The 14,395-nt window shown below is 51.3% G+C and overlaps 1 protein-coding gene across 8 annotated transcripts in view; it reads right to left on the bottom strand.

The window, feature by feature from the left end:
• The window catches only part of LOC139368229 (Kruppel like factor 8), a 115,251-nt gene that overhangs the window by 35,149 nt on the left and 65,707 nt on the right, over positions 1–14,395 (bottom strand). For 5 of the 8 annotated variants that reach the window (XM_071106936.1, XM_071106944.1, XM_071106954.1 and 2 more), the window contains one exon: positions 334–624. In XM_071106936.1, coding sequence (XP_070963037.1) covers positions 334–624 — 291 coding nt within the window. The remainder of the gene's footprint in view (positions 1–333; positions 625–14,395) is intronic. The other 3 variants (XM_071106904.1, XM_071106927.1, XM_071106915.1) reach the window with 3 other exon arrangements.

Below are 14,395 nucleotides of genomic sequence, written 5' to 3'. Positions count from 1 at the left end.
AGATGTAGAGGAGCAAGACTATCTGAAATGGCACTGTATTCACAGTACAATGCTTTTAACCAGAAAGGAGAATAGGGGACCATTTTGGACACAGACATTGTGTCAAGCATGGGAGTACTGTATTAGATTGTTAAACTGAAAGACAAAGCCTTTCAATAAAAACATTGTAAACTAACATTTACTACATAAGACATAGGAACCTGTCTTCCACATTTTTGGCAGGCCCTAATATGTGTGAGTGGTTTCACTTTTCAGCCAACAGACGCTTCTACCCATTATTCCAAAAGAGGAGCTAGCTAACGAGCCGACTGGCTTAATAACTGGCGTGGTTACCATGGTGTCTAGAAAGGTTACCGTAGGGATGGGGGTTGCCGACAGCGTGGGCATCGCCACGGAACTCGGGACGGGGTTGGCTGTCGGCGTAGAGACGGGCAGGGAGGAGCGAGGCTTGCCGAGTGACAGGTCGACAGGTTCCGTCTGGTCCTCCGGGGGGAGGGAGGAGTCGTCTGTTGTTGTGTCTGTGTCTGTGTCTGTGCAGAGTGGAGGGGAAGACACAGGTTGGGTCTTCTCTGTCTTGATCTTCAGGTCTGTAGGCTTGGGACACTCCTCACCTACTTCAGCCTGCTAGAGAGAGAGAGAGGGAGGGGGCAGGAGAGGATGGAGGGAGGAAAAGAGAAAAAGAGAGAGGGAAAGGGAGATAAATAGAAGACCATGGAGAGAGGAAGAAAGAGATGATCAGTCAGCACATTATTTTTCTCCACACACACACAATCACACAGACACCTGACCCTGCTCTCCCCAGAGAAGTTCCGCTGTACTCTCTGGCTGCACAAACAGAGCAGGTTAGGGGAACAATGGTTGCTGTGTGGGGCCCTGGGAGCTGAGAGGGAGCTGGGAGGGAGAGGTGGAACTGAGAGGTGGAGAACAGAGCAGCAGACCTAGAGCTGGCACACTGCCATGAGAGAACAGCCCTGCCCAGCCCTGCGCTGAGGCACCGGGCGTGTTTGAGTGTTCACATAAATGACTGCAGAATGCAAAGCTCCAGTTTCAGTCATGTCTTTGGTCACGTTTGCATGGGTCAAACAATAGAGACACAACGTAGGCGATGGTTGCAGAATTAAGTTAGTGAAGAGCAAATGCAGACAATTGCAGTCGACTGCATGTAACAGTATAACTTTAGACCGTCCCCTCACCTATACCGGGCGCGAACCAGGGACCCTCTGCACACATCAACAACAGTCACCCACGAAGCATCGTTAACCATCGCTCCACAAAAGCCGCGGCCCTTGCAGAGCAAGGGGAACTACTACTTCAAGGTCTCAGAGCAAGTGACGTCACCGATTGAAACGCTATGTAGCGCGCACCGCTAACTAAGCTAGCCGTTTCACATCCGTTACATGCAGTCAAAACCTCATGAACTTTTGAACACATTATTTGTGTTAAGTTCAAACAGTTGGACAACTTTTTGCCCTAGAATGCAACACACTTTGAAAGGCGGTGACCAACGACTTGAAAAAAAGGATCCGCTCGAACGTGCCCACTGACTGCACCCTGCCCGCTGATCACGAGTAAGTACAGAGCATATAGCAGCACTATGCTAGCTCACAAAGCATGGTGTACAGTAGGACATACATTCAGCATAAAACAGCCTGTCCCTGGACTGACAGCACCCTGCTACAGCATACACAACACAGCCCTATCTAGCATGGAGCAGCACACAACAGCCCTATCTAGCATGGAGCAGCACACAACAGCCCTATCTAGCATGGAGCAGCACACAACACAGCCCTAAGCATGGAGCAGCACACAACACCAGCACTATCTAGCATGGAGCAGCACACAACACAACCCTAAGCATGGAGCAGCACACAACACAGCCTTATCTAGCATGGAGCAGTACACAGGAGCCCTATCTAGCATGGAGCAGCACACACCAGCCCTATCTAGCATGGAGCAGCACACAACACATCCCTAAGCATGGAGCAGCACACAACACATCCCTAAGCATGGAGCAGCACACAAAACCAGCCCTATCTAGCATGGCGCAGCAAACAACACAGCCCTAAGCATGGAGCAGTACACAACACCGACCTATCTAGCATGGAGCAGCACACAACACAGCCCTATCTAGCATGGAGCAGTACACAACACAGCCCTATCTAGCATGGAGCAGTACACAACACAGCCCTAAGCATGGATCAGCACACAACACAGCCCTATCTAGCAAGGAGCAGTAGACAACAGCCCTATCTAGCATGGAGCAGTACACAGCAGCCCTATCTAGCATGGAGCAGCACACAACACATCACTAAGCATGGAGCAGCACACAACACATCTCTAAGCATGGAGCAGCACACAACAGCCCTATCTAGCATGGAGCAGCACACAACACATCCCTAAGCATGGAGCAGCACACAACACAGCCCTATCTAGCATGGAGCAGCACACAACACAGCCCTATCTAGCATGGAGCAGCACACAACACAGCCCTATGTAGCATGGAGCAGCACACAACACAGCCCTATCTAGCATGGAGCAGCACACAACACAGCCCCATCTAGCATGGAGCAGCACACAACACAGCCCTAAGCATGGAGCAGTACACAACAGCCTAATCTAGCACGGAGCAGTACACAACAGTACTATCTAGCATGGAGCAGTACACAAAAGCCCTATCTAGCATGGAGCAGCACACAACAGCCCTAACCAGCATGGAGCAGCACACAACACATCTCTAAGCATGGAGCAGTACACAACAAAGACCTATCTAGCATGGAGCAGCACACAACAGCCCTATCTAGCATGGAGCAGCACACAACACAGCCCTATCTAGCATGGAGCAGTACACAACACAGACCTATCTAGCATGGAGCAGCACACAACAGCCCTATCTAGCATGGAGCAGCACCGAACAGCCCAATCTAGCATGGAGCAGAACACAACACAGCCCTATCTAGCATGGAGCAGTACACAACACAGGCCTATCTAGCATGGGGCAGTACACAACACAGGCCTATCTAGCATGGAGCAGTACACAACGCAGCCCTAAGCATGGAGTATCACACAACACAGCCCTAAGCATGGTGCAGCACACAACACCAGGCCTATCTAGCATGGAGCAGTACACAACACAGCCCTAAGCATGGAGCAGTACACAACAGCACTATCTAGCATGGAGCAGTACACAACACAGCCCTATCTAGCATGGAGCAGCACACAACACAGCCCTATCTAGCATGGAGCAGCACACAACACCAGCCCTATCTAGCATGGAGCAGCACACAACACAGCCCTATCTAGCATGGAGCAGCAAACAACACAGCCCTATCTAGCATGGAGCAGAACACAACACAGTGCTATCTAGCATGGAGTAGCAAAGGGCAACAGCCCTATCTAGCATGGAGCAGCACACAACAGCCCTATCTAGCATGGAGCAGCACACAACAGCCCTATCTAGCATGGAGCAGTACACAAAACAGCCCTATCTAGCATGGAGCAGCACCCAACACAGCCCTATCTAGCATGGAGCAGCACCCAACGCAGCCCTAAGCATGGAGCAGCACACAAAAGCCCTATCTAATATGGAGCAATACACAGCAGCCCTATCTAGCATGGAGCAGCACAAATCAGCCCTATCTAGCATGGAGCAGCACACAACAGCCCTATCTAGCATGGAGCAGCACACAACACAGCCCTATCTAGCATGGAGCAGCACACAACACAGCCCTATCTAGCATGGAGCAGCACACAACACAGCCCTATCTAGCATGGATAAGTGCACAAGACAGCCCTATCTAGCACGGAGCAGCACACAACAGCCCTATCTAGCACGGAGCAGCACACAACAGCCCTATCTAGCATGGAGCAGTACACAACAGCCCTATCTAGCATGGAGCAGCACACAACACAGCCCTAAGCATGGAGCAGCACACAACACAGCCCTATCTAGCATGGAGCAGCACACAACACAGCCCTATCTAGCATGGAGCAGTACACAACACAGACCTATCTAGCATGGAGCAGCACACAACACAGCCCTATCTAGCATGGAGCAGTACACAACACAGCCCTATCTAGCATGGAGCAGTACACAACACAGCCCTATCTAGCATGGAGCAGCACACCACACAGCCCTATCTAGCATGGAGCAGCACACCACACATTCCTAAGCATGGAGCAGCACACAACACAGCCCTATCTAGCATGGAGCAGTACACAACACAGCCCTATCTAGCATGGAGCAGTACACAACACAGCCCTATCTAGCATGGAGCAGCACACCACACATCCCTAAGCATGGAGCAGCAAACAACACCAGCCCTATCTAGCATGGAGCAGCACACAACACATCACTAAGCATGGAGCAGCACACAACAGCCCTATCTAGCATGGAGCAGCACACAACAGCCCTATCTAGCATGGAGCAGTACACAACAGCCCTATCTAGCATGGAGCAGCACACAACAACCCTATCTAGCATGGAACAAAACACAACAGCCCTATCTAGCATGGAGCAGCACACAACACATCCCTAAGCATGGAGCAGCACACAACACAGCCCTATCTAGAATGGAGCAGCACACAACACAGCCCTATCTAGCATGGAGCAGTACACAACACAGACCTATCTAGCATGGAGCAGCACACAACACAGCCCTATCTAGCATGGAGAAGTACACAACACAGCCCTATCTAGCATGGAGCAGCACACAACACAGCCCTATCTAGCATGGAGCAGCACACAACACAGCCCTATCTAGCACGGAGCAGCACACAACAGCCCTATCTAGCATGGAGCAGAACACAACACAGTGCTATCTAGCATGGAGTAGCAAAGGGCAACAGCCCTATCTAGCATGGAGCAGCACACAACAGCCCTATCTAGCATGGAGCAGCACACAACAGCCCTATCTAGCATGGAGCAGTACACAACACAGCCCTATCTAGCATGGAGCAGCACCCAACGCAGCCCTAAGCATGGAGCAGCACACAAAAGCCCTATCTAATATGGAGCAATACACAGCAGCCCTATCTAGCATGGAGCAGCACAAATCAGCCCTATCTAGCATGGAGCAGCACACAACACAGCCCTATCTAGCATGGAGCAGTACACAACACAGCCCTATCTAGCACGGAGCAGCACACAACAGCCCTATCTAGCATGGAGCAGAACACAACACAGTGCTATCTAGCATGGAGTAGCAAAGGGCAACAGCCCTATCTAACATGGAGCAGCACACAACAGCCCTATCTAGCATGGAGCAGCACACAACAGCCCTATCTAGCATGGAGCAGTACACAACACAGCCCTATCTAGCATGGAGCAGCACCCAACACAGCCCTATCTAGCATGGAGCAGCACACCACACATCCCTAAGCATGGAGCAGCACACAGCACAGCCCTATCTAGCATGGAGCAGTACACAACACAGCCCTATCTAGCATGGAGCAGTACACAACACAGCCCTATCTAGCATGGAGCAGTACACAATGCAGCCCTCAACATGGAGCAGCACACAACACAGCCCTATCTAGCATGGAGCAGTACACAACACAGCCCTATCTAGCATGGAGCAGCACACCACACAGCCCTATCTAGCATGGAGCAGCACACCACACATCCCTAAGCATGGAGCAGCACACAGCACAGCCCTATCTAGCATGGAGCAGTACACAACACAGCCCTATCTAGCATGGAGCAGTACACAACACAGCCCTATCTAGCATGGAGCAGCACACCACACAACCCTATCTAGCATGGAGCAGCACACCACACATCCCTAAGCATGGAGCAGCACACAGCACTATCTAGCATGGAGCAGTACACAACACAGCCCTATCTAGCATGGAGCAGCACACCACACAGCCCTATCTAGCATGGAGCAGCACACCACACATCCCTAAGCATGGAGCAGCACACAGCACAGCCCTATCTAGCATGGAGCAGTACACAACACAGCCCTATCTAGCATGGAGCAGTACACAACACAGCCCTATCTAGCATGGAGCAGTACACAATGCAGCCCTCAACATGGAGCAGCACACAACACAGCCCTATCTAGCATGGAGCAGTACAACACACAGCCCTATCTAGCATGGAGCAGCACACCACACAGCCCTATCTAGCATGGAGCAGCACACCACACATCCCTAAGCATGGAGCAGCACACAGCACAGCCCTATCTAGCATGGAGCAGTACACAACAGCCCTATCTAGCATGGAGCAGTACACAACACAGCCCTATCTAGCATGGAGCAGCACACCACACAACCCTATCTAGCATGGAGCAGCACACCACACATCCCTAAACATGGAGCAGCACACAGCACAGCCCTATCTAGCATGGAGCAGTACACAACACAGCCCTATCTAGCATGGAGCAGCACACCACACATCCCTAAGCATGGAGCAGCACACAACACCAGCCCTATCTAGCATGGAGCAGCACATAACACATCACTAAGCATGGAGCAGCAAACAACAGCCCTATCTAGCATGGAGCAGCACACAACAGCCCTATCTAGCATGGAGCAGTACACAACAGCCCTATATAGCAAGGAGCAGCACACAACAACCCTATCTAGCATGGAGCAAAACACAACAGCCCTATCTAGCATGGAGCAGCACACAACACATCCCTAAGCATGGAGCAGCACACAACACAGCCCTATCTAGCATGGAGCAGCACACAACACAGCCCTATCTAGCATGGAGCAGTACACAACACAGCCCTATCTAGCACGGAGCAGCACACAACAGCCCTATCTAGCATGGAGCAGAACAAAACACAGTGCTATCTAGCATGGAGTAGCAAAGGGCAACAGCCCTATCTAGCATGGAGCAGCACACAACAGCCCTATCTAGCATGGAGCAGCACACAACAGCCCTATCTAGCATGGAGCAGTACACAACACAGCCCTATCTAGCATGGAGCAGCACCCAACACAGCCCTATCTAGCATGGAGCAGCACCCAATACAGCCCTAAGCATGGAGCAGCACACAAAAGCCCTATCTAATATGGAGCAATACACAGCAGCCCTATCTAGCATGGAGCAGCACAAATCAGCCCTATCTAGCATGGAGCAGCACACAACAGCCCTATCTAGCATGGAGCAGCACACAACACAGCCCTATCTAGCATGGAGCAGCACACAACACAGCCCTATCTAGCATGGAGCAGCACACAACACAGCCCTATCTAGCATGGATAAGTGCACAAGACAGCCCTATCTAGCACGGAGCAGCACACAACAGCCCTATCTAGCACGGAGCAGCACACAACAGCCCTATCTAGCATGGAGCAGTACACAACAGCCCTATCTAGCATGGAGCAGCACACAACACAGCCCTAAGCATGGAGCAGCACACAACACAGCCCTATCTAGCATGGAGCAGCACACAACACAGCCCTATCTAGCATGGAGCAGTACACAACACAGACCTATCTAGCATGGAGCAGCACACCACACAGCCCTATCTAGCATGGAGCAGCACACCACACATTCCTAAGCATGGAGCAGCACACAACACAGCCCTATCTAGAATGGAGCAGTACACAACACAGCCCTATCTAGCATGGAGCAGTACACAACACAGCCCTATCTAGCATGGAGCAGCACACCACACATCCCTAAGCATGGAGCAGCACACAACAGCCCTATCTAGCATGGAGCAGCACACAACACATCACTAAGCATGGAGCAGCACACAACAGCCCTATCTAGCATGGAGCAGCACACAACAGCCCTATCTAGCATGGAGCAGTACACAACAGCCCTATCTAGCATGGAGCAGCACACAACAACCCTATCTAGCATGGAGCAAAACACAACAGCCCTATCTAGCATGGAGCAGCACACAACACATCCCTAAGCATGGAGCAGCACACAACACAGCCCTATCTAGCATGGAGCAGCACACAACACAGCCCTATCTAGCATGGAGCAGTACACAACACAGACCTATCTAGCATGGAGCAGCACACAACACAGCCCTATCTAGCATGGAGAAGTACACAACACAGCCCTATCTAGCATGGAGCAGCACACAACACAGCCCTATCTAGCATGGAGCAGCACACAACACAGCCCTATCTAGCACGGAGCAGCACACAACAGCCCTATCTAGCATGGAGCAGAACACAACACAGTGCTATCTAGCATGGAGTAGCAAAGGGCAACAGCCCTATCTAGCATGGAGCAGCACACAACAGCCCTATCTAGCATGGAGCAGCACACAACAGCCCTATCTAGCATGGAGCAGTACACAACACAGCCCTATCTAGCATGGAGCAGCACCCAACACAGCCCTATCTAGCATGGAGCAGCACCCAACGCAGCCCTAAGCATGGAGCAGCACACAAAAGCCCTATCTAATATGGAGCAATACACAGCAGCCCTATCTAGCATGGAGCAGCACAAATCAGCCCTATCTAGCATGGAGCAGCACACAACACAGCCCTATCTAGCATGGAGCAGTACACAACACAGCCCTATCTAGCACGGAGCAGCACACAACAGCCCTATCTAGCATGGAGCAGAACACAACACAGTGCTATCTAGCATGGAGTAGCAAAGGGCAACAGCCCTATCTAACATGGAGCAGCACACAACATCCCTATCTAGCATGGAGCAGCACACAACAGCCCTATCTAGCATGGAGCAGTACACAACACAGCCCTATCTAGCATGGAGCAGCACCAAACACAGCCCTATCTAGCATGGAGCAGCACCCAACGCAGCCCTAAGCATGGAGCAGCACACAAAAGCACCTATCTAATATGGAGCAATACACAGCAGCCCTATCTAGCATGGAGCAGCACAAATCAGCCCTATCTAGCATGGAGCAGCACACAACAGCCCTATCTAGCATGGAGCAGCACACAACACAGCCCTATCTAGCATGGAGCAGCACACAACACAGCCCTATCTAGCATGGAGCAGCACACAACACAGCCCTATCTAGCATGGATAAGTACACAAGACAGCCATATCTAGCACGGAGCAGCACACAACAGCCCTATCTAGCATTGAGCAGCACACAACAGCCCTATCTAGCATGGAGCAGTACCCAACACAGCCCTATCTAGCATGGAGAAGTACACAACACAGCCCTATCTAGCACGGAGCAGCACACAACAGCCCTATCTAGCATGGAGCAGTACACAACAGCCCAATCTAGCATGGAGCAGCACACCACACAGCCCTATCTAGCATGGAGCAGCACACCACACATTCCTAAGCATGGAGCAGCACACAACACAGCCCTATCTAGAATGGAGCAGTACACAACACAGCCCTATCTAGCATGGAGCAGTACACAACACAGCCCTATCTAGCATGGAGCAGCACACCACACATCCCTAAGCATGGAGCAGCACACAACAGCCCTATCTAGCATGGAGCAGCACACAACACATCACTAAGCATGGAGCAGCACACAACAGCCCTATCTAGCATGGAGCAGCACACAACAGCCCTATCTAGCATGGAGCAGTACACAACAGCCCTATCTAGCATGGAGCAGCACACAACAACCCTATCTAGCATGGAGCAAAACACAACAGCCCTATCTAGCATGGAGCAGCACACAACACATCCCTAAGCATGGAGCAGCACACAACACAGCCCTATCTAGCATGGAGCAGCACACAACACAGCCCTATCTAGCATGGAGCAGTACACAACACAGACCTATCTAGCATGGAGCAGCACACAACACAGCCCTATCTAGCATGGAGCAGCACACAACACAGCCCTACACAACACAGCCCTATCTAGCATGGAGCAGCACACAACACAGCCCTATCTAGCATGGAGCAGCACACAACACAGCCCTATCTAGCACGGAGCAGCACACAACAGCCCTATCTAGCATGGAGCAGAACACAACACAGTGCTATCTAGCATGGAGCAGTACACAACACAGCCCTATCTAGCATGGAGCAGCACACCACACATCCCTAAGCATGGAGCAGCACACAACAGCCCTATCTAGCATGGAGCAGCACACAACACATCACTAAGCATGGAGCAGCACACAACAGCCCTATCTAGCATGGAGCAGCACACAACAGCCCTATCTAGCATGGAGCAGTACACAACAGCCCTATCTAGCATGGAGCAGCACACAACAACCCTATCTAGCATGGAGCAAAACACAACAGCCCTATCTAGCATGGAGCAGCACACAACACATCCCTAAGCATGGAGCAGCACACAACACAGCCCTATCTAGCATGGAGCAGCACACAACACAGCCCTATCTAGCATGGAGCAGTACACAACACAGACCTATCTAGCATGGAGCAGCACACAACACAGCCCTATCTAGCATGGAAAAGTACACAACACAGCCCTATCTAGCATGGAGCAGCACACAACACAGCCCTATCTAGCATGGAGCAGCACACAACACAGCCCTATCTAGCACGGAGCAGCACACAACAGCCCTATCTAGCATGGAGCAGAACACAACACAGTGCTATCTAGCATGGAGTTGCAAAGGGCAACAGCCCTATCTAGCATGGAGCAGCACACAACAGCCCTATCTAGCATGGAGCAGCACACAACAGCCCTATCTAGCATGGAGCAGTACACAACACAGCCCTATCTAGCATGGAGCAGCACCCAACACAGCCCTATCTAGCATGGAGCAGCACCCAACGCAGCCCTAAGCATGGAGCAGCACACAAAAGCCCTATCTAATATGGAGCAATACACAGCAGCCCTATCTAGCATGGAGCAGCACAAATCAGCCCTATCTAGCATGGAGCAGCACACAACACAGCCCTATCTAGCATGGAGCAGTACACAACACAGCCCTATCTAGCACGGAGCAGCACACAACAGCCCTATCTAGCATGGAGCAGAACACAACACAGTGCTATCTAGCATGGAGTAGCAAAGGGCAACAGCCCTATCTAACATGGAGCAGCACACAACAGCCCTATCTAGCATGGAGCAGCACACAACAGCCCTATCTAGCATGGAGCAGTACACAACACAGCCCTATCTAGCATGGAGCAGCACCCAACGCAGCCCTAAGCATGGAGCAGCACACAAAAGCACCTATCTAATATGGAGCAATACACAGCAGCCCTATCTAGCATGGAGCAGCACAAATCAGCCCTATCTAGCATGGAGCAGCACACAACAGCCCTATCTAGCATGGAGCAGCACACAACACAGCCCTATCTAGCATGGAGCATCACACAACACAGCCCTATCTAGCATGGAGCAGCACACAACACAGCCCTATCTAGCATGGATAAGTACACAAGACAGCCATATCTAGCACGGAGCAGCACACAACAGCCCTATCTAGCATTGAGCAGCACACAACAGCCCTATCTAGCATGGAGCAGTACCCAACACAGCCCTATCTAGCATGGAGCAGTACCCAACACAGCCCTATCTAGTATGGAGAAGTACACAACACAGCCCTATCTAGCACGGAGCAGCACACAACAGCCCTATCTAGCATGGAGCAGTACACAACAGCCCTATCTAGCATGGAGCAGCACACAACACAGCCCTAAGCATGGAGCAGCACACAACACAGCCCGATCTAGCATGGAGCAGCACACAACACAGCCCTATCTAGCATGGAGCAGTACACAACACAGACCTATCTAGCATGGAGCAGCACACAACACAGCCCTATCTAGCATGGAGCAGTACACAACAGCAATATCTAGCATGGAGCAGTACACAACACAGCCCTATCTAGCATGGAGCAGCACACCACACAGCCCTATCTAGCATGGAGCAGCACACAACACAGCCCTAAGCATGGAGCAGCACACAACACAGCCCTATCTAGCATGGAGCAGTACACAACACAGCCCTATCTAGCATGGAGCAGTACACAACACAGCCCTATCTAGCATGGAGCAGCACACCACACATCCCTAAGCATGGAGCAGCACACAACACCAGCCCTATCTAGCATGGAGCAGCACACAACACATCACTAAGCATGGAGCAGCACACAACAGCCCTATCTAGCATGGAGCAGCACACAACAGCCCTATCTAGCATGGAGCAGTACACAACAGCCCTATCTAGCATGGAGCAGCACACAACAACCCTATCTAGCATGGAGCAAAACACAACAGCCCTATCTAGCATGGAGCAGCACACAACACATCCCTAAGCATGGAGCAGCACACAACACAGCCCTATCTAGCATGGAGCAGCACACAACACAGCCCTATCTAGCATGGAGCAGTACACAACACAGACCTATCTAGCATGGAGCAGCACACAACACAGCCCTATCTAGCATGGAGCAGTACACAACAGCAATATCTAGCATGGAGCAGTACACAGCAGCCTTATTTAGCATGGAGCAGCACACCACACATCCCTAAGCATGGAGCAGCACACAACACCAGCCCTATCTAGCATGGAGCAGCACACAACACATCACTTGGCATGGAGTAGCACACAAAAGCCCTATCTAGCATGGAGCAGCACACGACAGCCCTATCTAGCATGGAGCAGCACACAACAGCCCTATCTAGCATGGAGCAGCACACAACACATGCCTAAGCATGGAGCAGCACACAACACCAGCCCTATCTAGCATTGAGCAGCACACAACACCAGCCCTATCTAGCATGGAGCAGCACACAACACCAGCCCTATCTAGCATGGAGCAGCACACAACACCAGTCCTATCTAGCATTGAGCAGCACACAACACCAGTCCTATCTAGCATGGAGCAGCACACAACACCAGTCCTATCTAGCATGGAGCAGCACACAACACCAGTCCTATCTAGCATGGAGCAGCACACAACAGCCCTATCTAGCATGGAGCAGAACACAACACAGCGCTATCTAGCATGGAGTAGCAAAGGGCAACAGCCCTATCTAGCATGGAGCAGCACACAACAGCCCTATCTAGCATGGAGCAGCACACAACACAGCCCTATCTAGCATGGAGCAGTACACAACACAGACATATCTAGCATGGAGCAGCACACAACACAGCCCTATCTAGCATGGAGCAGTACCCAACACAGCCCTATCTAGCATGGAGCAGCACCTAATGCAGCCCTAAGCATGGAGCAGCACACAAAAGCCCTATCTAGCATGGAGCAGTACACAACACAGCCCTATCTAGCATGGAGCAGCACACAACACAGCCCTATCTAGCATGGAGCATCACACAACACAGCCCTATCTAGCATGGAGCAGCACACAACACAGCCCTTTCTAGCATGGATAAGTACACAACACAGCCCTATCTAGCATGGAGAAGTACACAACACAGCCCTATCTAGCACGGAGCAGCACACAACAGCCCTATCTAGCATGGAGCAGTAAGCAACACAGCCCTAAGCATGGAGCAGCACACAGCAGTCCTATCTAGCATGGAGTAATACACAACACAGCCCTAAGCATGGAGCAGTACACAACACAGCCCTATCTAGCATGGAGCAGTACACAACACAGCCCTATATAGCATGGAGCAGCACACAACAGCCCTATCTAGAATTGAGCAGTATACAACACAGCCCTAAGCATGGAGCAGCACACAGCAGCCCTATCTAGCATAGAGAAGCATAGAAAAGCCCTATCTAGCATAGAGCAGCACAGAAAAGCCCTATCAATCATGGAGCAGCACACAGCAGCCCTATCTAGCATGGAGCAGCACAGAAAAGCCCTATCTAGCATGGAGCAGCACACAAAAGCCCTATCTAGCATGGAGCAGTACACAACACAGCCCTATCTAATATGGAGCAATACACAGCATCCCTGTCTAGCATGGAGCAGCACAAATCAGCCCTATCTAGTATGGAGCAGTACACAACACAGCCCTATATAGCATGGAGCAGCACACAACAGCCCTATCTAGAATTGAGCAGTATACAACACAGCCCTAAGCATGGAGCAGCACACAGCAGTCCTATCTAGCATAGAGAAGCACAGAAAAGCCCTATCAATCATGGAGCAGCACACAGCAGCCCTATCTAGCATGGAGCAGCACAGAAAAGCCCTATCTATTATGGAGCAGCACAACACAGCCCTACCTAGCATGGAGCAGAACACAACACAGCCCTACCTAGCATGGAGCTGTACACAACAGCCCTATCTAGCATGGAGCTGTACACAACAGCCCTATCTAGCATGGAGCAGTACACAACAGCCCCATCTAGAATGGAGCAGTACACAACAGCCCTATCTAGCATGGAGCAGCACACAGCAGCCCTATCTAGCATGGAGCAGCACAGACAATCCCTATCTAGCATGGAGCAGCACACAACACAGCCCTATCTAGAATGGAGCCGTACACAACGGCCCTATCTAGCATGGAGCCGTACACAACGGCCCTATCTAGCACGGAGCAGTACACAACAGCCCTATCTAGCACGGAGTAGTACAC

The sequence above is a fragment of the Oncorhynchus clarkii genome, chromosome 2, assembly GCF_045791955.1.
Source record: "Oncorhynchus clarkii lewisi isolate Uvic-CL-2024 chromosome 2, UVic_Ocla_1.0, whole genome shotgun sequence".
Lineage (NCBI taxonomy): Eukaryota > Metazoa > Chordata > Actinopteri > Salmoniformes > Salmonidae > Oncorhynchus > Oncorhynchus clarkii.
Note: the sequence above shows the minus strand (reverse complement) of the source record. Positions and strands in the feature narration are given on the sequence as shown.